The sequence below is a fragment of the Pan paniscus genome, chromosome 4 (genome assembly GCF_029289425.2).
Source record: "Pan paniscus chromosome 4, NHGRI_mPanPan1-v2.0_pri, whole genome shotgun sequence".
In the NCBI taxonomy this organism is placed as follows: Eukaryota; Metazoa; Chordata; class Mammalia; order Primates; family Hominidae; genus Pan; species Pan paniscus.
In genome coordinates this window covers 37,143,241-37,169,074 of record NC_073253.2, presented here as the reverse complement: position 1 = coordinate 37,169,074, position 25,834 = coordinate 37,143,241, and the positions used below count along the sequence as shown (strand labels likewise).

The following is a 25,834-nucleotide window of genomic DNA, read 5'->3' as shown; positions in this document are numbered from 1 at the left end:
TAAATCACATTAAAGAGGCTTTGGGGGAAGGAGATTTCTCCAAAGACCTGAATCACGGGCAAGAGAGAATCTGCTTTTAACTTTAGGAGGAATCCCTAAAACATCAGTGTGATTTACAAAATCTCTCACTAAGAGTAAAAAAGAACTCAAGGAAGCACTTTCTTTTTTAATAGCAGAAAAGTAGAAACTTAAATGTCTGACAGAGATAGTAATTAAATTATATCTACACATATCCATATTTCAAAAACATGATATTAAGCAAAAAAAGTTGCAAACGTATACATAAAGTAGAATATCTACTTATGTAAAATTTGAAAACTCACAAAAACAACCATACATTGCTTATGGATGCATATTCATATAATAAAAATATAAAACAGGGATGATTGAATGAAACACACCAACAAGGTGGCAGTGGTTACCAATGGGGAAGAAACGAACGTGTGAACAGAAGCTTGAGGTTCTAGTTCTATACATCTTACATTAAATAAATAAATAAATAAATAAAGGCAAATGTGAATATCAACTTAATCCTAGTGGTAGATATACACATATGTATTTATGCTATTATGTACTTTTCCATAGGTTTGCAATATTTCATAACTAAAAATAAAAATGAGCTAAGAAAAACATTAACTTATGGCACTTATCACTACATTTAAAAGATGACACACTATTAGAGTTTAAAATCAAAAGCATCTTTTATTCATTAACTTTTAAATTGTTATTAATTCGTTTAATTAAATCCTTTCTTCCTCAAACTTCAGTAGACTATTTCAACGAACTCATGCTAAATCTTTATACTGCCTTAACAGTTCTAGATTTCAGCAACTTCAACTGGTTTCACTCTTTCAACTTTTTCCCCACATAAAAGTGAAATTACTCCTCTGTGAGAGTATTCTAAGAGTGTTTTCTACTCTTGATACTTATTTCTAACCATTTTTTGCTTCACAAACTGAAAAAAAAGAGGGACGGGGAGATTTCAGCATCCTACTTAGAAAATCTCAGTAGGATAAACCCAAATCAGTAGTTTTTTTTCCTAATAAGAATACACTTTTTCTCAGTAACTAGACTAGTTTCTTTACTTTAAATCATCATATTCCCTAAGAAGAATATAGCAGTTGCTCGCTAGGGTTACAAAAGAAGGATAACTAAAATGAACTAGGCACTATTATGTGCAAGGAAATCTAAGCATTTTACATGAACTGTTTCATGTTATCCTCATAATAACTTTGTGAGGTAGGTAGAGTCAGTTCTGCTCTAATGCTTGTTTTGAAAATGTGCATTTGTTCCAACTCAGTTGGCATATTAGGGAACAATTTGGGCATAACATGAATTTTGTGGTGATTTCTTCTGCAAGAAATACTAGGTGAAGGCATAAAAATGCACCCAGCTAAACAGAGATGTGTAGGAATACACAAAACATACATACCTCAAACATGTACTTCAGAGGTTAACATCCACATGTGTTATGCGCCATATTCATGCTCATTAGGAGGCACAACTTTCCATCCAATTTCAGATTAACCCTCTTTCTACCGCTGAACAAGTGTAGCCTTTCTTCCATAAGCAAACCTCAAGTCTTTTTCAATATAAAGAGCAGTATCATGGTAGTATTTATTTGTTAACCATTTAACACGTGTAAAATTGTACTTCTGTTTTTTTTAGGTTCCTTTTTAAAAAATATGTCACCAATACAGTTTTTGAGTGTTGCGACTCTAACTGCGTTTTTCTAATAATCCCTATGGTTTTTATTGTGTGATTTTGTATAGCACAATGATTTTAGAAGCATACATGTTGCAATATAGCAAAATTGACTATATTATAATAATTCCCATTTTACAGATGAGAAAATGAAACCTTGGATAGGTTATATGATTTGTCCAAAATCATGTAAGTGGCACAACATGATTTGAAGCCAGACAGTCTATTTACCATATTATGCAACCACTACCACCATCCATCTCTAGAATTTTTCATCTTCCCAAATAGAAACTCTGTACTCATTAAACAATAACTCCCCATCCTGGTTCTTCTTATGTTGAGTAATTCTGGATATACAAGATACATTTGGACATTAAGAATGCCATGTATTTTAGAGACTCTGGACATAGTTAAACTCTTTGAATGAGTACAGGATTTTCATTTGTTTTAGCAGGTAATTAACTTGGTTGGGATTCAAGGTACAAACTCAGTCTCTTGGGTACACCTCAAATTTCAGCTTGGTTCTTTAATTCCTAGCTGTGTTTCTCTGAATCCACCCTGCACAAGTGTGGTTCAGATGCCAGCCAAAAACTTAGGTACAATTACTCCCAGATTTTGAGATTCTCCCACACTGGCTCTCTCCTTTCTACTATTTTTCCTTAACTTTCCAAGGTCTGTAGCTTTCCTGAACTCTCTTCTCTACTTCCTCAAGCCAGAAGGACTTTGAATTTCCTTTTTGGAGGTCTAGCCACTGTGCACAGTGCCAACTGCAAACTGTCCTCAGGATAAAAGCCATAAAAACAGGGAAAATCACTCTGTGCCATTTCCTTCTTCTAAGTATGAATTCCCCTCCTCTTGCTTTTCTTTACTATTCTGTGTCTTCAGAAAGTCGTTTGTTTCTTGTATTTTTCTGGAATTTACAGCTGTTTTCTATGGTAGGGTCAGTCTAGGATATACTGAAAACAGACTGCTAACTAATTTTTAAATTATTTTTTATATTAGGTCAAAAATAGTTTGAGGTAGATAAAGAAATTTACTATTTGATTATTCTTCAAACATACAAATAAATACAATATGCTAAATCTTATAAAAATCAATTTAGACATTCTCTATAACCCTAAATAATTCAATAAAAATTATAGAAATGCTCACTGAGGTATTTAGGCCACAGGGAATTCAGATCTACAAATAAATATCAAGACTTCACGGCAAACCAGCTCCTCATCACTGTAATAGACTCTTCCTAGCTTAGTTTTAAAGATCGCTAAAATAAATAAGTAGAGAAAACAATTCTTAACATTTCAGTCAAAACAATTATTTTAGTCTGTCTTATATCTAATGGATGACACAAATTTTAAAAATTCTATCAAGTTGATAGTGCTTAAAACCATTCTTTAAAACTAATTTTCAGGCTGGGTGCAGTGGCTCACGCCTGTAATCCCAGCATTTTGGGAGGCTGAGGCAGGCGGATCACTTGAGGTCAGGAGTTCAAGACCAGCCTGGCCAACATGGTGAAACCCCATCTCTACTAAAATACAAAAAAAAATTAGCCAGGTGTGGTGGCAGACACCCATAATAAGCTACTCAGGGGGCTGAGGCAGGAGAATTGCTTGAACCCGGGAGGCAGAGGTTGCAGTGAGTCGAGATCATGCCACTGTACTCCAGCCTGGGTGACAGAGGGAGACTCTGCTCCAAAACAAAACAAAAAACAACTAATTTTCAGTTACTAATTCTCTCAATCTCCTCTTCTTGAGAAATGAGAAATATTCGAAAACAGAGAACAACTCTTCAAGACACTATTAATCTATTTTCATATTTAATCACTTAAAAACAATGAGCTACATAAAAATTTGTGATTAAAAAAAATCACTGTGTTTTCACCATTAGGTGGTGAAGCCTATTGTAGTTTCCTAGAAGTATCATTCTAAAATATAAAATATCACATCTGTAATCCCAGCACTTTGGGAGGCCGAGGTGGGCAGATCACTTGAGGTCAGGAGTTCGAGATCAGCCTGGCCAACACGGTGAAACCTGTCTCTACTAAAAAAACAGAATTAGCCAGGCATGGTGGCACGTGCCTGTAATCCCAGCTACTCAGGAGGCTGAGGCATGAGAATTGCTTGAACCTGGGAGGCAGAGGTTGCAGTGAGCCAAGATGATGCCACTGAACTCTAGACTGTGTGACAGAGGGAAACTGTCTCAAAAAAAAAAAAAAACACTTCAGAAACTGAGCTCCAAAACTGCCATTAATAATAGAGATCAAGAAAAAAAAAAAAAAAAAACCTGAGTGCAAACTAGTTGTCTTCAAATTCACTGGATAAAAAGACATGAAACATGCTCTACAATATCTAAATAAACAGTACTACATTTCATTATTGGTTATTCACAGCTAGAAAGAAAAGAGCCAAAGAAAGAAGCTTTACTTAGTTCGATTAAGTCTTGATTGACATTCGATTTTGTTATTACTTTAACAATAATCCATAAGCTAGATATATTTAGAGTGGCCAAACCAGACAGAAAAAAATCCTAAGAGTCTAGGTATCATATTGACCTTTGCCATACCACAGGGATTTAGTGAACACCATGGAGTTTCAGGCTAAAACTCCCTCTATTTTATCAAGAAACATGAAACTCAACAGCAAACATAGGTCTTTCTTTACTCAGTTTTTAGAAAGTATCTCAATGTATAAAGAAATCTACAGACACTTGGAAAGGATTAACTGATTCCTTTTAAAGATGACTTAAAATGTAAAGACAAAATCTAAATCATGGAAATATGCTCCATTATTTGCAATTATCTGGTTACAAATCTTGTAGATGAATCAGCAAAAGCTATAATAATATAACTCATATCACGATTAGGGATGAAGATAATCCCAAAGCATATAGAAATGAATTTGAGGAATCGACCTGAGGATTCTGAAAGGGAAACATTAGTTTACTAGAAAATAAGTGTGGTCTATGGGGAAGCAGGAAAGGCAGACAGAGAGGGAGATACATATAGAGAGATACACAGCAAATACAAAAAGAGAGAAACAAACAGGGATGGAAGAGAAAGGAGACAATGACAAACACACTGGACTGTAGTACGGGGGCGGGGCACGAAGGGATGAAGGATGTCAGAGAGATATCTAGGCAGAAAGAGTTTTGGGGAAGGGGACAAAAACAAAGACGGGGAGGTGGAGAAAAAAAATCACAAAGGCAAAAGTAAGAGTCAGAGAAAAAGTGAAAATTAGAGAAAAATAGACAGGACACAGAGCATATAGCTTCCCAAGAAGCCTAGCTGCAAATGAGCAAGAATCTTTTTCCAATTTACTAAACAGGTAAGTCCACTCACAGAGAATAGCAATTCAGATATAGGAAAAGTCCCTATTTCGTACATGGAAGCAAAAATGATTCCTCTTATTAACAGCTGCTCAAAAAGTCAATGGACTTAAAAAATGAATATTCTAAACTGCAAATCTGGTAAATTATACTACTATTAAAAGTGGTTTCCCTTTCCTCTGCAGGACAAGGTCCATACTACTTAGCAGAGCATACAAGCCACTCCATGTGTTCAAACTGCAAAATGTCTTAGTCCATTTGGGCTACTGTTAGAAAATACCATAAACTGGGAAGCCTATTAATAATATAATTAATAATAAAAATTTATTTCTCACAGTTCTGGAGGCTGGGAAATCCAAGATCAAGGTACCCACAGTTCTGGTGTCTAGTGAGCACCCATTTTCTAATTTACAGATAGCACCTTCTCACTGTGTCCTCACATGGCAGAAGCAGCAAGCTGGCTCTCAGGGATCTCTTTTCTAAGAGCATAAAGTTCATTTATAAAGGCTCCGCCCTTATGACCTAATCACCTCCCAAAGGCCCTACCTCCTAATACCATCACATGGGTGATCAGGTTTCACCACATGAACTTTGGGGGATATAAACTTTCAGACCATTGCACCTGCCATTCTGGACTCACCTTTAAAAAGTTTCCCAGAAACACCAAGCTGTTTCTTGACTCTGACCCTGTGCTTTCCTCTTTCTGTACAGTAAACCACTCCTTACAAGCCCTAAGTCAAGAGTCTCATCCTTTATAAAATTTTCTCTGACCTCGCATCTACTTCAGACTTTATAATTCGTCTAGAATTCCACTGTATGTCAATACTTCTGCTACAGCATTAACACACACTATTTCATTTTTTAATCTGTTTTCTCTCTTACTAGACTAGAATGTCATCTGTTTGCACTAGTATCATCTAATACAGAACCTGAAACAAACAGGCACCTAGAAATTGAATGGTCAGACTAATGAAGGTACAGACCTCCGCTGTTTGATCAGAGTGAAGAGGAAAGTACGTATTAGACAGGTTGACTAACATTTGCTTCTCACCTGTTTGGAGTTGGTTAAATACAATTTTGCTCCCAGATTTAATATCTGCAGTTTCACCAGATCATCTTCACTAGTGAAGCTTTTAGCCATCTTCCTCAAAACATCAGGGGCAATTTTAGGAACTCGTTCACAGTTTTCTCCAATTAGCCAAAGAATACTTGCTCTAGCAACAGGAACCTAATATGAGAAGCAGATTACATAGTTAGAAGTAAGTTAATCATACACTAACATTAACATAGAAAAGGTTTTAACTATTACAAAAGTTTTACAGCTATTAATTAATTTAATGTATATCTAGGAATTATTCCTGTATTTATGAATTTTCGTCAGTTATCAAAAAATAAACACATAGGAAATCTCATTAAAATTGATTTCAAAGATAATATCTTAGAAAATATTCATACAGCAAAAACCGATGGTCTAGAATCTAGATTCTATCAGAGACGAACAAATTCTAGAAGCCAGTCTAGCTGCCCATACCTATTTGTTTCTCCATTATCTGTTGCTGCTTTTGTGCTATAATGGCAGAAATAGTTACAATGAAGACCATATGGTCCTCAAAGCCAAAAATATTGACTGTCTAGCAATTTATAGAAATGGTTTGCTGACCCCTGCTCTAGAACAGCAGTTCCCAAACCTCAATGCCCACAAAAAACATCCAGGGTTCTTACTAAAAAGACAGGTCCTGGGATCAGCTCCAAAATAGTATTTCTGTGGTGGGGCCCAGAAATCTATGTTTTAATTTAAAAAGCATCACTGATGATTCCTGAGACAGGTGGTCCACAAAGCCCATTTGAGAACCCACAGATAATACAGAAAAAGAAACAGATCAATTAGGTACTATGATTCCAAATCAAAACTGTTTTTGCTCTTTATGTATTAGCATCTACAACACTGGAAATATATCAAACTGGTAAGATCATCAAGGTCTGCTTATAAAATCATGAATCCCAGTCTATTATTTGGTCAACAAAAGAAACAGGGATAAATTTGTCCAATATTGCATTTTGGCACTATATTTTTAAATAAACTGCATTTCAATATAATTTATCTTCTTAAAAGTCACTGCTTTGTGACAAATTGGAAACCTTCCATCAGTACCATTAAGACCAACAATTTAGAGTATGCAAATTAGTTTTATTACTATTTGCTTATTTGCATCCTCCCCTATTCCAAAAGGAATTTGAGAGGGTGTGTAAATTCATTTCAGTGAACATTTTCACCTCGCACAGAAAATTTGTTTTTTATAATAAGTGAAAAGGCTGACAGCTATCATTAAAAGGTGGCATCACGAGCAAAGATAATGTTCTTTTTATAAAGTCCTTTTACAATTGCTCAAAGTCCTAATATTTTCTGTAGTTTCACGGCTATACATAGTATGATTGTTAAAGAAAAAAGTGAGAATAAGGACCTTTCCATAGCTAAAATTTTATCACAATATCTACCATTGCAAAATCTTTCAAAACACCCACATTATGAAATTATATAAAAATATTAAGTTACAATATTGAGTCCTTCACTAGAATCAGAATGAGATGATCAAAAAAGCTTTTAAATAAAAAGGTATATATTTTAAAACAGTGTAACAGCATGTCTTTAAATTATTATTTAGCATGTTTGGTGAGACAGAAGAAATCCATATACTTGTGCAATTAAAAAAAGGTCTAAGTGCTATTAAAAATCTATTCATGCAGTGTGATAAAACTGATGCCCTTACTGTACACTGATTTCTGGAAAGAAAAGAGGTTATTTCTAACGTTCCAAAGGTTACACTGCATTAAGACCTTACTCCCAATCTATTATTTTAAATTGGGCTAAAGAATAGTAATTGAGTGGTACATTAAATTTTCCAGTATAGAGCAATTCAAGTTGCCTGCCATAATGAAAGGTAGTTCTAAATAAGAATATATGTGCAACTTCAAATTTCAGTTATGCTAGATTTATTTTTCTTAAATATTTTATTATATATTGCTAGTATAAAAATCAGAATTCTATGACATACCACAATCTATTATCCCATTTTAAGTAATTTTCTTCTGGTAACAATCTTTTGCAATTAAAAAGACAATCCCAAAAACAAGTAATGTTTAAAGAGATTGTTTATATTCATGAATATACTAAAATTAAAATTAAAATATTGGAATACTGTAAACACGATACATATATTTAAAATACAACTCTTTGAAAAAATTAAAAATCAATAAATCATAATGCTCACAATAAAAATCTCAAGGTGGTGGTGAGAATAAGATTTGTAGTTTTCTAGAACTGAGCTAATAAAATCCCCAAGTAAAAATTTTTAAAACTTAGAAAACTTCACCACAAGAAATAATATCAATATAAATATACCAAACTTTTGGTGATGGCATTGTATTACAAAGCTTAGGAAACTGACAAAGACAACATTTTTGAGCAGGTGGATGGGATCAGAATACTAAGATTTTTGGATTCCAGCTTTCCCTTTCTCTTCCCATTAAGCAACAGGACTCTCATTTATACACCATTGACACTATGAATTCACAGCCACTACTTTCAAAGATTTGAAGCACCTGAAAAAAAGGCAAGTAAGAAAATTAGTCACTTTTTAGAGGCCAGGCACAGTGGCTCATGCCTATAATCCCAGCACTTTGGGAGGCTGAGGCGGGTGGATCACTTGAGGACAGGAGTTCGAGACCAGCCTGGCCAACATGGTGATACCCTGTCTCTACTAAATATACAAAATTAGCCTGGCACACTCCTGTATTTCCAGCTACTTGGGAGGCTGCGGTACAAGAATCACTTGAACTCAGGAGGCAGAGGTTGCAGTGAGCTAAGATCGTGCCACTGCACTCCAGCCTGGGTGATAGAGTGAGACTCTGTCTCAAAAAAAAAGAAAAGTAAATTAGTCACTTTTTGTTCCCCATGGTCTTTTTAACCACAAAATAAATAGGAACACTGAAATAAAACCAAACTAATAATACACACACAGACAGAGACACAGGTACAGACACACACACAGAGTCATACATATGATATAATACTTTCATTATGAAGCTCTGCTTTTCAATATTCTCAAAGACAAATTGGATCGTAAATGACTTTGCCTGATTCTTTATTCTAAATGCCCTGAGAAAGTGATTAAATGCACTTTTCAAACCTTGTACTAGAAGGCAGTTTCCACGGCCACCACAACCCATTAATTTGCCAGCAAAAACAAATAATGATTCCTAGCTCACCACAGCAGTTATAGAAAGACATCTAGAAAGATTTTACAGATCACTCTGTAAGCAGTTCAATTTAAAAGCTATTGTGTTTCAACACCAGCCCACTGCACAGTGCAACAGTCCAAAGTAAATCCTACAAAAACATCAATTTCATTTATTTAAATTTGTCAAAGGCAAAATCAGTAGACATCTAAGCAAACTGCATACCAACAGCAAATCAGATCTAATACTCTGTATCTGGACTCAATATGTATTAAAGCCTAAGCCTGAATTACAATGGGGTGTCAGAGAAAGGGTGGGTAACTTGTGAAATGGCAGGCATCCTGTGAGGCATCTGGGCAACAAGGATACAAAGTGCTATTTCAGTATTACTCAGTTTTTACAGAATAACATCTTTCAGTTGTTAAGATATGAAATCCCATCTGTCCCATTAAACATTATGTGAAATCCTGTCAGAGCAATCCACAGGTAGTATGGGTTGTTTTGTTGTTGTTGTTGTTGTTACTTAAAGACAGGGTCTTACTCTGTCATCCAGGCTGGAGTGTGGTGGTGCAATCATGGCTCACTACAACCTCAAACTCCTGGGCTCAAGCAATCCTCCCGCCTCAGCCTCCCAAAGTTCTGGGATTACAGGCATGAGCCACCATGCCCAGCTGATAGTATGCATTTTATTCTAGAAGAACTCCAAAACCAGTATTTATCATAAATGAAGGATACGCCAAAGGACAGAATACTCACAATCAGAACATGTAAGTTGACTGTATTACAGACATAAATCTATTTGATTTGACCAAATTCAAAATGTAAAATACATTTAAACTTTAGTTTTTATATTTTCAATTATTACTAAATAACCAATGAAAACAAAGCCCTGAATATGATAAAATCTATGTTCTCTTTTTAAAACAAATTACATAGCTAATATCTATTGAGCTCTTACCATGTGCCATGCACTGTTTTTGAGAGCTTTACATATTTTCTCAGTCATTCATCACCAAAGCCCTATGAAGTATGCTCTACTATGATCTGCACTAGATATATGAGGAAACTAGGGTAACAAATGAGTTAAGAAACTTGCCCACATCTCACAGCTGGTTAGTGGTGGAACTAGGATCAGAACTCCAAATCTGAATCCAAAATTCACACTGGATCACTGGGTAGCGACAAAATGAGTGTGGTAAACTAGGAAGAATACTGGTCAGCAAGCTGTTCAGACTGGTTCTGATCCCACACTGATGGTGTTATATCAAGGAGGCAATTAACTTCACCTCACTGGGGTCACATTTACTTATTAATCAGATGAAGGATTATTCCTTCATCCTCTGTTTGTCTGCCACATTGTGCAATGGCTCCCTTAGTGCCTCCTGCCATTTCCCCAAGAGCCTGATTTTCAGGGCAGACCCGGGCCATCCTCTTGCCTGTTCCCACACCCATGTATAGTGGGACATTTTCCCACTTCTTTCACCTCTTCTTTTAAGGATAGGTAAGGTGGCCAGGTGGGAAGAGGTCTTGCCATCACTTCTGTTCTCTCTCCTTCCGGAAGAAAGATGGACCCAGGATTCTGCCCTAATAAAGTGGCTCAGGCACTGAAGGAAAACATGCTCAATATTGACCCCTTGTCCTTAGACATTGGACAGACTGGCTTTTCCTAAAATTGTAGTGTTTTAGAATGACACTCCTGGGTTTGATGGTGAAATAGGTAGAGATTCAGGAGGACAGAAGTCTCATTTAAGGCTCTTATTTTAAGGCTCACATTTTAGAATCACTTGCCTACGTTTAGGAGTTATCAGGCACTTGGTCAGATTAATAAAACACTGCTTTTATTTCCACATGGCCATTGTTCTTGTATAAACAGCTCTCCTGACTGGAACAGAGAGATTCTGGGGATTCAATCATTCTTCTTTCCTGACTTTGAAGTTATGTCTGCTACGTCCCTCATCACCTTCTCCTGGGGTAACTTGTGGTTGACCATTTTGAGGGTTCTGCACAACAAATTGTTTTGATTCTTCCTTGCTTGTCCCACCTTCAAGCACTTCAGTTTCCTCAGATACGTTAGATGAGCAGTAACAACTAATTATCAGCTTTTCATTCTCCTTAAGTTCAAATGTGTGCTATAGAATTCCATGCAGCTTTCTTGTATTTTAATTTCTTTTATTATCATATTCCAGATTTGTCTACTTTTGCTACCTCTCTCTGCTTCATAATAATTAGAAGGGAATTTTGTTTTATTTTCTTTCCAAAAGACCAGATTTAACATGTACTTTTCAACTCATATATCTTTTTTGTATTCTATTTTACTAAATCAACGTTGATCCCTCTTGTTTTGATTCGTTTTTCTTTTATTTTATATCCCTATACTTTAAAAACGGTGATCTTTATAACTTTAGCCATGTCCTACACATTTTGAAATAAAGCATTTTATTTCCTGGGTTTTAGAAAAAAGTTTGCATTTCTTCTTTAAATGCATTCTTTAATCTGAAAGCACATTTCTTACTTTACAACTGGTCTGGTACCCTTTTAAATTATTTAAGTCTCATTTCATTGCTTAAGGTCAAAGAATGCAAAATCTTTAAGCTTCCTTTATGCCTAAATACATTCTTGATTTTTTGAAAATATTCAATGGATATACTCCTAAAAGTGGGTATTATCTGTTCAAGAGATACAAGGTTTTAGCTATATTTACTAAATAAGTTTTTGATTACTTAATTTTCCTACTTATATCTGTCTACTAGGAATATCTAATATGACAGAAATACATTACAGTCATACATTGTAACTATTTTATCAATTTCTCCTCACATTTTGAATAGATTTTTCCTTTACATATTTATTTGGTTGCCATATTTTTTGTGCAAATAGGTTTGTGCTTATTACTTTCTTTACAAATTACCCTTTTTTCATTTTATAATGTTCCTTTTTATCTTGTTAAATGCTTTTAATTAACTGTAAATCTCACTTTCTTGTTCATATTTGCTTAATATCTCTTTCCTTACCTTCTTATTTTCAACTTTTCTCACTTGATTAAGGTGCTTTAATTATAAATGGCCTGTAGCTAGTTTTTGTTTTTATTCCAATTTGTAAGTCTGTCTTTTGATGAGAAAATTCAGTCCATTCATATTCAAGATGAGAAATATTTGATTTTATTTCTTCCATCTTTATTATTTTTAAATATTTATTATTTGTTTTACATTTGTTTTCTTTCTTTCTTATTTTGTTTCTGGCTTTGTAAAACTGCTATTTGTTCCTTTATTTTCCTTTGTGAATACTGAATTCTCACCATATTTTTGTATCTATTAATGGTTATCTTCTGAGAAAAACAAAAGCTGAAAAAAATAAGCTTTGCTATATAGAGCTGTAAGACTACTTATTTGGCTTACAACTGTTGAGAAAGTTGATGCATCAGCCAGGTGCCATGGCTCACGCCGGTAATCCCAGCACTTCGGGAGGCTGAAGTGAGATCACCTGAGGTCAGGAGTTTGAGACCAGCGTGGTCAACATGGTGAAACCCCCTCTCTACTAAAAACACAAAAATTATCCAGGGACGGTGGTGCATGCCTGTAATCCCAACTACTCAGAGGCTGAGGCAGGAGAATCACTTGAACCTGGGAGGCGGAGGTTGCAGTGAGATGAGATTGCACCACTGCACTCCAGCCAGGGTGACAGAGCAAGACTCCGTTAAAAAAAAAAAAAATGGGAAAGAGAATGAGCGAGAAAAAGAAAGTTTACACATCGAAAGTATCTTCTATATCCCTGGACATGAATATACTCAAATAGAAGAAAGTTTTCTTCTAAGAAAGCCTAGGGTTTGCCAGATACAGGCCTCATACACTGTTACAGGTTTTATGTATAGCAGCTGCACTCTCCTGAAGCCCTAGTACTTATAATTGCCTCTTCCTTTCTAAACAGGACCAGAACAAGTTTACTAGCACAAGTTTTAACTAAATTTTGCACAAGAATCTTGGGGATACAGAACTCCTATTTCCTTCTCATAATCAGATACATACTTCTCTACCATTGCCTGTAAACAAGGTATTAACTATTTCCCTCACTAAAACCCATGGTTTTCACCTCAAGATAATTATTTTTACCTTACTAGTTTTTGAACATCAGATGAGACTACCATAATAATTTCACTTCTCTCCACTCTCTTCCTCCCACAAAACCTTCAAAATTCTTTTATTCTGACCTGCATTTAATCTCATTCCTCAGTTTTCCTGACTATTCAATGTTTTTAGTTCTAGGTTAATAGAATTTTCCTTATATTATGCCCCCTTCTTTATCAAGAGTTCAAATTTAGCACTTTGGTTAGACATTCCTAGTCTATTGCTATACATTTATTAGGTTGGTGCAAAGGAATTGAGGTTTTTGCCATTGTGGTAAAAACCACAATTATTTTTGCACCAACCTCATAATCATGTGTAAATATACAGTCAGGATAAACCCCATGAAAGGATGCAGAATTTTATCAAATGCTATTTCAGCATCAATTGAAATGATCATATGTTTTTTTGTCCTTCATTCTGTTGATATGATGAATCACACTGATTGATTTATGAATGTTGAACCATCCTGGTAACCCTGGGATAAATCTCATTGGTCATGACGAATGATTTTTTAAATGTTGTTGAATTCAGTTTAGCAGTATTTTGTTGAGGATTTTTGCACTGATATTCAACAGATGCTAGCCTGTAGTTTTATTTCCTTCCTTCCTTCCTTCCTTCCTTCCCTCTCTCCCCTCCCCTTCCCCTCCCCCATCCCTCCTCTCCCCCTTCCCCTCCCCCTCCCCTCCCCATCCCTCCTCTCCCCCTTCCCATCCCCTCCCCATCCCTCCTCTCCCCCTCCCCCTCCCCATCCCTTCCCTCCCCCTTCCCCTTCCCTCCCTTCTCCTGTCCCTTCCCTCCCCTCCCCCTTCTCTTCCCTCCCCCTTCCCTTCCCTTCCCTTTTCCTTCCCTTCCCTCTCCCTTCCTTTCCCTTCCCTCTCCTTTCCCTTCCCTCTCCCTTCCCTTCCTTTCTTTATTTTTGATGTGTCTTTGTTTGGTTTCGGTATCAGGGTAACAATGACCTTGTAGAATGAATTTGGAAGTATTCCTTCTTCTGTTTTTCGGAATAGTTTCAGTAGACTTGGTATTAGTTCTTCTTTAAATGTTTGGTAGAATTCAGCAGTGAAGCCATCGGATCCTGGGCTTTTCTTCACTGGGAGAACTTTTATTATGGTTTCAATCTTGTTACTTGTTTTTGGTCTGTTCAGATACTGGATTTCTTCACAGTTCAATCTTGGGAGCTTGTATGTGTCTAGGAAATCTTCCATTTCCTCTAGATTATCCAACTTACTGGCATACAGTTGCTTATAGTAGCCACTAATGATGCTTTGAATTTCTGCAGTATCAGTTATAGTATCTCCTTTTTCATCTCTGATTTCATTTCTGCTCTGATTTTTATTTCTTCTACTAATTTTGGGTTTGGTTTGTTCTTGCTTTTCTAGTCAAGATACATCATTAAGTTATTTATTATTTATTTGAAGTTTTTCTTCTTTTTTGATGTAGGCTCTTAAAGCTATAAACCTCCCCTTGAGTACTGCTTTTGTTATATCCCATAGGTTTTAGTATGTTGTGTTTCCATCATCATATGTTTCAAGAAATTTTTCAATGTCCTTCTTAATTTCTTCATTGACCCACTGGTCATTCAGGAGCATATTGTTTAATTTCCATATGTTTATATTGTTTGAAAATTCCTCTTGTTTTAGATTTCTAGTTTTATTCCACTCTGGTCAGAGAAGATGCTTGGTATTATTTTTTTTCAATGTTTTAAGACTTGTTTTGTGACCTAACATATGCTCTATCCTTAAGAATGATCCATGTGCTGATAAAAAGAATGTGTATTCTGCAGCTCTTGGATGACATTTTCTGTATATATCTATTAGATCCATTTGGTGCATAGTACAAATTAAGTCCAATGCTTCTTTGTTGGTATTCTGTCTGGAAGATCTGTCCAATGCTGAAAGTGGAGTGTTGAAATCTCCAGCTATTATTGTATTGAGGTCTACCTTTGTCTTTAGCTCTAGTAGCATTTGCTTTATATATCTGGGTGCTCCAGTGTTGAGTGCATATATATTTAAAGTCATTATATCCTCTTGCTGAATTGACTCTTTATCATTAAATAATGACCTTGTCTCTTCCTACACTTTTTGTCTTTTATAAGTGTAGGAAGAGACAGACATTTTGTCTGATGTAAGTATAGCAACACCTGCTCTTTTTTGGTTTCTACCAGCATGGAATGTCTTTTTCCATCCCTTTTTTTTTTTTTTCAGTCTATGTCTATCATTATAGGTGAAGTGTGCTTCTTGTAGGCACCAGATCGTTGGGTCTTGATTTTTTATCCATGCAGTAATTCTATGTCTTTTGACTGGAGAGTTTAGTCCATTTACATTCAATGTTATTATTGATAAGTAAGGACTCACTCCTGCCATTTTGTTATTTGTTTTCTGGTTGTTTCATGTTCTTCTCTTCCTTCCATCCTTTCTTCCTGTTTTCCTTTTAATGCAGGTGGTTTTCTCTAGTGGTATGATTTAATTTCTTGTTTTTTATATTTTGTGTATCCACTTTACGTTTTTAGATTAGAGGTTACAATGAAGCTTGCAAATACTATCTTATTAATATAATCCATTATTTTAAACTGATGACAACACTGATTGCATACACAATCAAGCAAAAAGGAAACTAATAAAAGTTCTACCCTGCTTTTTCACTTTTTCTTGTTTCTACTTATATCATATTGTACTGTCCATGTCTTGAAAAGTTGTTGTAGTTATGTTTAATCAGTTCACGTTTTAGTCTTTCTATTCAAGACATGAGTACTTCATACACCACAATTCTAGTGTTACAATATTCTGCTTTTCTGTGTACATACTACTACCAGTGAATTTTGTGCCTTTGAATGATTTCTTCCTGCTTACTACCATCCTTTTCTTTCAGATTGAAGAGCTCCTTTTAGCATTTCTTACAAGAAAGACAGGTCTGTTGCTGACAAAATCCCTCCCTCAGCTTTTGTTTGTCTGGGAAAGTCTTTATTTCTCCTTCATATTTGAAGGATATTTTCACTGGATATACTATTCTAGGGTAAAAGTTGTTTTCCTTTGGCACTTTGTGTCACGCCACTCTCCCCTGGCCTGTAAAGTTTCCACTGAAAAGTCTGCTGCCACATGTATCAGACTTCAATTGCATGTTGCTTCTTTTCTCTTGCCGCTTTTAGGATCCTTTCCCATCCTTGACCTTTGGGAGTCTGATTATTAAATGTCTCGAGGCTTCTTTGGGTTAAATCTGCTTGAAGTTCTATAACCTTCTTGTACTTCAATGCTGACATCTTTCTCTAGGTTTGGGAGTTCTGTGATATTATTTCTCTGAATAAACTTTCCATCCCTACCCCTTTCTCTACTTCCTCTGTAACACCAATATCTCTTAGATTTGTCCTTTTGAGACTATTTTCTAGATCTTATAGCTGTGCTTCATTCTTTTATATTCTTTTTTCTTTTGTCTCCTCTGACTGTGTATTTTCAAAGAACCTGTCTTCAAGCTCACTAATTCTTCTTCTTGATCAATTCTGCCACTAAGAGACTCTGATGCAATCTTCAGTATATCAATTGCATTTTTCAACTCTAGAATTTCTGCTTGATTCTTTTTTACTATTTCAATCTCTGTTAAATTTATCAGATAGAATTCTAAATTCCTTCTCTGTGTTATCTTGAATTTCTTTGAGTTTTCTCAAGACAGCTGTTTTGAATTCTCTGTCTGAAGGGTCACGTATCTCTCTGTTTCTCTAGTATTGGCCCCTAATGCCTTATGTAGTTTGTTTGGTGAGGTCATATTTTCCTGGATGGTCTTGATGCTTACAGATGTTCATCAGTCTCTGGGCATTGAAGTTAGGTATTTATTGTAGTCTTCACAGTCTGGGCTTGTTTGTGCTTAACGTATTTGGGAAGGCTTTCCAGGTTATTCAAAGGGACTTGGGCCTCAAGCCCAGTAATGATGTGGTTCTTGCAGACTGGTAGAGGTACTGCCTTGGTGGGCTTGGATAAATCTGGGAGAACTCTCTAGATTACCAGGCAGAGACTCTTGTTCTCTTCCTTTGTTCTCTTGTTCTCTTCCCAATCCCTGTGCTCTCCCTCCCCCTAGTGCAGAGATTCTCCATGCCACACTGCTGCTGCCAGGGGATGAGAGAGCAGTGACACTGGCAATTCAAGACTGTCTTTCCTACCCTCTTCAGTGCCTCTTTCAGCAATATGAAGTTAAAACCAGGTACTGTGAGTGCCCACCTGATTTTTGGTTATGATGGTGCTTTTTTGTGTGTAATTAGTTGCTAAAATTTCGTGTTCTTGCAGGGGTGACAATCATTGCAGCCCTCTATTTGGCCATCTTGCTCCACTCTTCAAGATTTGTGTTTAAAAACTAAGATCTACCATATAAAGGAATGAAGTACTATATTCGAAAACATACACAAACCTTGAAAACATGCTAAGTGAAAGATGCCAGAAACAAAAGGCTACATATTGTCCAGAAAAGGCAAATCCACAAAGATAAAAAAAAGTAGATTAGTAGTGGCCAGGGTATAGAGTGAAGGGAGACTGGGCAGTCTCAGTTATGGATTTTTTTTAAGGGGTGATGAAAAGGTCCTGCAATTACATACTGGTGATTGCACAACTTATAAGTGATCAAAAACCAATGATACACTTCAAAAGAGTAAATTTTATAGTATAAAATAATATCTCAATTAAAAAAACAAAATCTGTGCACAAAGTGTGCTCAATGGTATTGTTTCTAACTCCTCTCAAAGGACAGCTCTGGGAAACAGATGTTTGTATATTCATTTCATGTATGACACATGAACATGCATATATACTCACCCAACATCTAGCTGTTGATATATAAAACTCACACTGCTATCTCCAATTCCAATCTAATACCACGAGGCTCATTCTATCCTTTCCCCTATTCAGATTTGTAATTCCCTCCTATAACAGCAAGAAATCTTAGAATCTCAGAATTGGAATCCAGACAGTTCAGCTCTCCTAACCATTACCCTTTAGGCTGACTATTTATTTTAACAAAACTACAACTTACTGAATAAAATTCAGCAAACATCTCTTAATTGATACTCACAGTGATACTGTCCAGGAGTTTGGCCATATGTTTAATAATTTCACCATGTTGTGCAGGTTGCATTTGCAGTAATTTCTTTATAACAACCACACTTTCAGCAACAACTATTTCTGAAAAAGACAGAAATTATTCATACTAAATATGTATAATTCAATTCAAATGCAATATGCTTGGTAAAATGTAAACTTAAATTAGAAAAACATTCTATTTAATACAAGCTTTAAAAGACTATGTGAAAGCATAACCGTGAGTGCGCTTCCAAATTTGAGGTGTGAACAACTGTCTTAACTAGAAGAGTTAACTTTAATTTCTAACCTCTGTTGCTGTCTCCTAGCTTCTGTAGTTCCTTTCTTATCTCTGCAACTTTAGATTAAGAAAGCAAAAGAAGTTGGATTATGCTGCTCACCATAGTGTTCTATGTCTTTGGCTTTTAACCAGAGTCCTCAAATATTGCTCTTTGATTCCTATAAATTATATAGTGGAAATCAATTATCTACAATCTAAACAACATTTTCCCTATTCTGCAGAAAACAGCAAACTAAAAAAAAAATTTTTCCTTAAGTGAAATGTCCAGAAAAGTGAGTAGTAAAGATGAGTGGTAGTAGTGAAGAAGTCACTGTAGAAATAGCAAGGAGTGCAAAGCCAGAAAGAATGGGATTGTGAGAGTGAGATGGATTTTCTCTATTTGTTCTATAAAGTCCACTCTGCCTTTCTCTCCCCAGCACTGTGCCCTAAGAGGCCCACCTGTAGTCTGCCTCAACCAGACTCCCTTGGTCCTGGCTTATAGCTGTGTTTAGTCAATAGAAAGCTTCAGCAGGAGATGGTGGGGCGGGGGGGGGGGGGGGTGGATATTTGTTATCCTGGATCCCTACTCTGTCAGCCTCCTCTCCCTGGTATCACATGCAATCCCCTACTGAAGGTACTGCGAGTGGCTCACTCCTGCAGGGTCTGGTAACTGCTCCTGCTCCTCACACCCCTTCCCTTCAATCTGAGGCATGGTAAAGGCCTCCCACTGTTGATAGCCTGTTAGCTCCAGGGTGTTACATCGTATCTTGTTGGTTTCCCTTAATCCTGACCACAGTTTACAAATAGTTCATTCACTTAATTCGCTTCAATCATCCCTTTTAAGTGTGCCATCTGTTTCTTGCCAGAGCCTTAACTAATACAGTAACTACTACTGGAGGTGGATAGGAAGTAGATCCTCAAACTGGGATTACGGGATTTAGTTATCATACTAAACTGGCCAATCACTGGTCCAGTCTCTTTTTGGTGGTACTGGTAAAGAAATGTAACATAACTCACCTGAGAACCTGACCTTATGAAATGAATCTTATATAATGTGTTATTAATGCTAATGATGCCAAAGAAATAAATCAACATTGCCTTTACTTATTATTTTGATATTTTTATTAATAGGGCTTCATGGCTATTAGGAATTCCCCTGGCATACACTACAAAGGTTTATTTTAATATTATATTAGAAATACCATAATTTGTGTCCTATTACTCTTTTTTTTAGAGACAGAGTCTTGTTCTGTGGCCCAGGCTGGAGTACCATGGTGCAATCTCAGCTCACTGCAACCTCCACCTCCCAGATTCAAGCAGTTCTCCTGCCACAGCCTCCTGAGTAGCTGGGATTTACAGGCGCGCACCACCACGCCTGGCTAATTTTTGTATTTTTAGTAGAGACGGGGTTTGACCATATTGGTCAGGCTGGTCTCAAACTCCTAACCTCATGATCCACCCGCCCTGGCCTCCCAAAGTGCTGGGATTACCGGCGTGAGCCACCATGCCCGGCCTACTCTTTTTCACTGAAATGTATTTTTTATAAAGCTCCGTTTAAGAATATAAACAAAATTCATCATTCTAATCATTAGTAAATATATGTATTTCAAACTGTTTACCTGCTTATCCATAAGAATAAGAAATTAACTAATATTGACTGGGCACAGTGGCTCAGCACTTTCGGAGGCCGAGGCAGGAGGATGGCTTGATCCCAGGAGTTCGAGACCAGCCTGGGCAACATGGAAAACCCCAGGTCTACAAAAAATCCAAAAATTAGCCAGGAGTTGTGGCACGTGCCTATAGTACCAGCTATTCAGGAGGCTGAAGCAGGAGAATCACCTGGGCCCAGGAAGGTTGAGGCTCCAGTGAGCCGTGATCACAACACTGTACTCCAGCCTGGGTGACAGAGTGAGAAAAGAAAAAACAAAAAAAAACCTAGTATGATTTAACTAAAAGCTAACTAATATTAATGCTTCAGTTTACAAAACAACATCACATTTCATTTCCTTCTCACAATAATGTAAGGTAGGTACCTTATTATTATTATTTTAAAGATGAAGAAAGGGAGATGCACTGGAATTGTATAACTTTACCCAGAATTCAAACTCAGAACTAGGATGTACATTCTATCTATATACGTTCTATGTTATGATAGGCAGGCATTACTTCTTTTTTTTTTTTTTTTTTTTTTTTGAGATGTTTTGCTCTTGTAGCTGAGGCTGGAGTGCAGTGGTGCAATCTCGGCTCACTGCAACCTCCACTTCCGGGGTTCAAGCGATTCTCCTGCCTCAGCCTCCCAAGCAGCTGGGATTACAGGTGCCCGCCACCACGCCCAGCTAATTTTTTGTATTTTTAGTAGAGATGGGGTTTCGCCATGTTGGGCAGGCTGGTCTTGAACTCCTGACCTCAGGTGATCCACCCGCCTTGGCCTCCCAAATGCTGGGACTACAGGTGTGAGCCACCGCGCCTGCCCATAGGCAAGTATTACTTCTATAAAGACTACCTCTTGGTGCTATGAGGAAAGCAAAGGTAAATCAGAATGAGATTCTGCCCTCATCAAACTTACACTCTAGCAGAAAAATAAATGGTTATGTGATTACTATGCAAAGCAAAATTTGGTAAGTGTGGTTTTAAAGAATGCATAGTATAACAAATTTATATTTTTAAAATACTTTATTGCAAAACTAGCCTAAGTAAGAAAAAAATGTTGCATAATTTAATTATCTACAAGCAGACGCAGGATTGGCTACAGTTGAAATATGTGTTTGGCATCATTTATCTTTAGGAACTACATTAGTTTCCTATTGTTGCTGTCACAGATTACTAAAAACATAGTGGCTTAAAACAATGCAAATTTATCATTGTACAGTTCTAAAGTCAGAAGTCTAACATAGGTCTTATGGGACTAACATCAAGCTCTCAACAGGGCTGTGTTCCCTCTGGAAGTTCTAGGGGAAATCTTTTCCTTCCCCCTCCCAACTTCTCAAGCATGCCCACATTCCTTGGTTCAAAGACCTCTTCCAACAATCACATCACCCTGACCTTCTGACATCTTCTGACTGACCTGCGTCTCTCTTTCCCTTATAAAGACCCACATGATAACATTAGGTCTAACCACATAATCTCCCCATCTATAGAAACTTGACTTAATCAATCTGCGAAGTCTGTTTTTCCACATAAGGTAACATATTCACAGGTTCTGGGCATCTTTGGAACGCAATAATTCTGCCTACCACAGGTGCCTTCTCATTCCCCTCAGGTAATTCCACTCTACTTCTCCTTTATGCTACCTCTTGGTTTCCAAAGACCTCAGCACTTTGGTGCTACTCTATCAGAAGCACAAAATGATCCTATGTTCTAGATATTTCCTACCTTCCTCCTTGTCGTCAACAAAACTTAATGGACCTAACTTTAAAAAGTACAGTCTACTATCATACTCATTTTACAAATGAAGAATCTGGTGCACAGGTAGACTGGGTAATTTACTCAGGATAGCTGTAACATTCTACATAGGTGGTATAGTCCTACATGTAAGCAAATAGCTGGCAAGAGAGTAAGTGCTCACTATATGGGAAGACTATAATATATTTGTCTTATATTACTATCTCCCTCCAATAGACTATTAGCTCTATAAAGATAGGAACCTTTTATAAGTTAAATAAATATCCTATTAATATATTCAACATTTATTAAACATCTCAACTGATTTAAGTCTTCAATAAATGCTTACTGAATTTTTTAAAACTAAACAAAACAAAGTATTCTGCCCCAATCCTTTTAGTTTAGAGTAGATGGCAATAAGGTTATTCAAAAAAGTAAATTTCGCTAATGTTACCTAAAATAAATTACCTAAGTCAACTGAAATGTAGATTTCTCTTACTAAAGGTCTATAAGAAATTGGCTTATCAAATTAATCTTAGAGAGTAACAATAGGCTGTTTTAGGGCAAGCTTCAAGTCTGCTTAGAAAGGCTCTTAACAACACACACACAAAACTAGAGGTCCAAGAGAAATATATTAAACATATTTAAAAACAATTGAGCCCAAACGTCCCTGAGGTTTAAAGATTCATTATTTGAAGAGATGATGAGGTATTCATTTCAATATAAAATCAAATAATTACAGATTCCTAGAGCCTTAAAAGATCTTACAGATTTTAAAGAAACTGAGTCTTCATTCACAGTATTTATTCCTAAAAGTAGATCTTTTAATACAAAGAGGAAGGGGCTCTATTGTCAGGGTGGCTATGTTAAAGTTAAAAATACTATGACTTTCTTTTATGTTACTAATTTTGATATAAATATTCTCCTTATTTGTTTTACCTCTCACTTTTACTGAGCCAGACTTCCAAACTACAAAAAATAGTGTAGCATATGTGATACAGACATAATTAATCAGGTATTATGGGCTAATGATGATTATGCAAATATAATCTGACAATACAATTTAAGTTTGTTAATATTCACACTGCAGGAAAAAAAAAAACATGATTAAGAGTTGTATCAAAAAACAAAAGCCTAACCATTAAAATATCAAAATTTAAAGTAGTTAAACTAAATCCTTCTACTTTTAGAGAGGAAGTATATATTAGTCTTTCATTTTCTAATTGTAAAACAATCTAGTCTTCCCTTAAAAGTGATGTAGGGGTAGAATATTTATCTTTTAAAGTCAATAAAAATATTTTTTGAGAAATTAGATCTGAAGCAGAAATAACTGCTTTAAAATCCAAAGCTTGAAATATTCCATCAGAAAAAAAAGTCAAAAAATAAAATTGAGAAAATTTGAATATATTTTGTATTTGAATGAACTAATCAGTGTTCTAATTTCCTGTGCTTTCTGTATGTAACTAAAATGTAAAAGAACAATTGCCCTGGTAAGCCTTGGTTCATAATCTTTAATGGTACAAAGTTATTTTCCCAAGGTGTGTTATTTATTTGGTTGAATAGAAAGTCATTATTAAAGGCACAGGAAAATTTCTTTAAAACACATTTTTAATGTCACATTTTAAAATGTGACATAGCAACAGAGATAAAGGGATTAGTTATTATTAAAAGTAGAAAGAGATAGAGTGGATGACGTTTATCATCCTGTCTCCACTAGCTACTTTGTAGAGATAAAAAAAATTTTAAACCTATCGTCTTGATAATTTTGGTTGGCATTTATTTGGAGTTTTAATACTACATGTAAAAAAATCTTCAGTCATAGTATCTTGAGTTTACAGGTACAAGTTTAAAATTTTATGCTCACAACAAAAATCAATGTTATCTGGGAATAAATTTTGTTCCAATTTTTTTCATCAGAAATACTCTCAACAATGTTACAGTTTTCTAAAGATATCTACATGTGGGAAAAATAATTAGGGATTATAGGATTCTTGTACTAAAAAGTTATTTTTCAAATTAATCAATTTTGTTGTTTTACCTCATGGGCTGCTATATCATATATGCCCATATCTAGACATGACATAGACATTAGTATATTTTAAATTCCACAAAATAATTTCAATGATTTTACAAAGAAAATTATGCTTTTCTTAAAAAAGTCTCATTTTAATTAAATACATAATTATAATAAAAGTTCTTTAAACAAAATTATTTTAAAGGTAAAGTTGGCTTTTCTTTCTTTCTCTAAATGGTTCCATTTATTTCAAAGCCTTACCCATAGAAATAACTGACGCTTTGCCACAGAACAATATGGGATCTAGCTTACATATTTTACTGGATATTACCTATCCAGTTTTACTGAACACTTAGATATTGTTTGGCTTAAAAACATAAAGCTGCTCCAAGTTGATGGCTTTTAAATCTAGTTAATTTTGAATATAATTAGGAGAATTTCTGAGGAAAAAGAATATTGAAGGTATACAGTTAACATATTTTTCTATCTAGCCACTTCCCCATGTTATAGTCATTTGCCTGCTTTTAGCACCCTCTGCAGGTGAACCAATATTATGCATGACTTACATGCCATTAAAATGCAGTAAAAAGATGGAAAAGATACAATCAAGGTGATTAAATTGTAAAGAAGTAAAACAAATTTTCTTAGATCTGTTGCGGTAAAACAAATACTACCCGCTAGTTAACGGCCTATTTTACTAAAAAAAAAGAACCCAGAATATGCATATTTATGTGCATTTCAAGGATAAAATGCTACTTATTGTGACCATACTACTGATATAACTGGAAAAGCTAAAATGCAAAGTTAGAAAAGGTTACAACTCGGAAATAATACCACGAATATTCAAATTTAAATCACCTGAAAATAAAATGAAACTGTAAACTTACCATCCCTGTTGGACAGCAGACAGACCAAGCCATTGAGGCACGTGTCAGTGACTTCCAAGATGTTGGTTGCACATCTGCCTATAGTCTGAATAGTGGCTGCTGCAAATTGTTTATCCTGGCTTTTCACATAGGTCTAAAAGGTATTATTTCAATTAGTTTACACACTGGTATTATCGAGTTAACCAAAACTCCGATTATATTAAACTTTGTCAATATATAAGAATTCCAGAATACATAAACTTCTCATAAGCACAATATGAGGACCAAGTGATGATGTAGATTAATTTCATTTTGTTTTGATTTTTTTACTTAAAGAATGTGCCTATGGACGAAGCACATTTTCAAGCCAGGCTCATTCACCTGTGGCCATAGTGGCTTGAGACTCCAAAACAGATAGTAGGAGCAGTCACCCAAAGACAGCAATTAGTTTAAGTGCAAGGTTGAAAGAGATGATGAGAGCTCTCTCTTTGGAGGTTTCAGTTCATTTACCAGCAGCATCTGTGAATCTACGAAAAAAAGGGTCACTTTTTCAGAGACACTAAATCTAAAAATTGGGAGAAAAGGAAGAAAGGGACCAGTAGGCTATTTACAAACATTTTAATTTCAAAATCTATCACAATGGTTGTAAAAGAATAATAGTTACAGTGAACAGTATTTCAATAAATACTTCAAATACTCAGTTTACAATAAAATAAAATACCATACTTTTGAAATAGATTTTCTTTAAAAGTATGCTTTAAAAATATACTGTAAAGGGTATATGTGTGTGTGTGTGTGTGTATATATATATGTGTGTGTATATATATTGTATATATATAGTATATATATGTATA

General features: G+C 35.6%; 1 protein-coding gene across 3 annotated transcripts in view; it reads right to left on the bottom strand.

Moving 5' to 3' along the window:
- The window catches only part of AP3B1 (adaptor related protein complex 3 subunit beta 1), a 291,386-nt gene that overhangs the window by 130,743 nt on the left and 134,809 nt on the right, over positions 1-25,834 (bottom strand). For all 3 annotated transcript variants that reach the window (XM_063604200.1, XM_008966887.6, XM_024928836.4), the window contains exons 13-15: positions 25,002-25,134; positions 18,435-18,544; positions 6,080-6,256 (exon numbers count right to left, since the gene is read on the bottom strand). In XM_063604200.1, the coding sequence (XP_063460270.1) occupies positions 6,080-6,256; positions 18,435-18,544; positions 25,002-25,134 (420 nt within the window). The remainder of the gene's footprint in view (positions 1-6,079; positions 6,257-18,434; positions 18,545-25,001; positions 25,135-25,834) is intronic.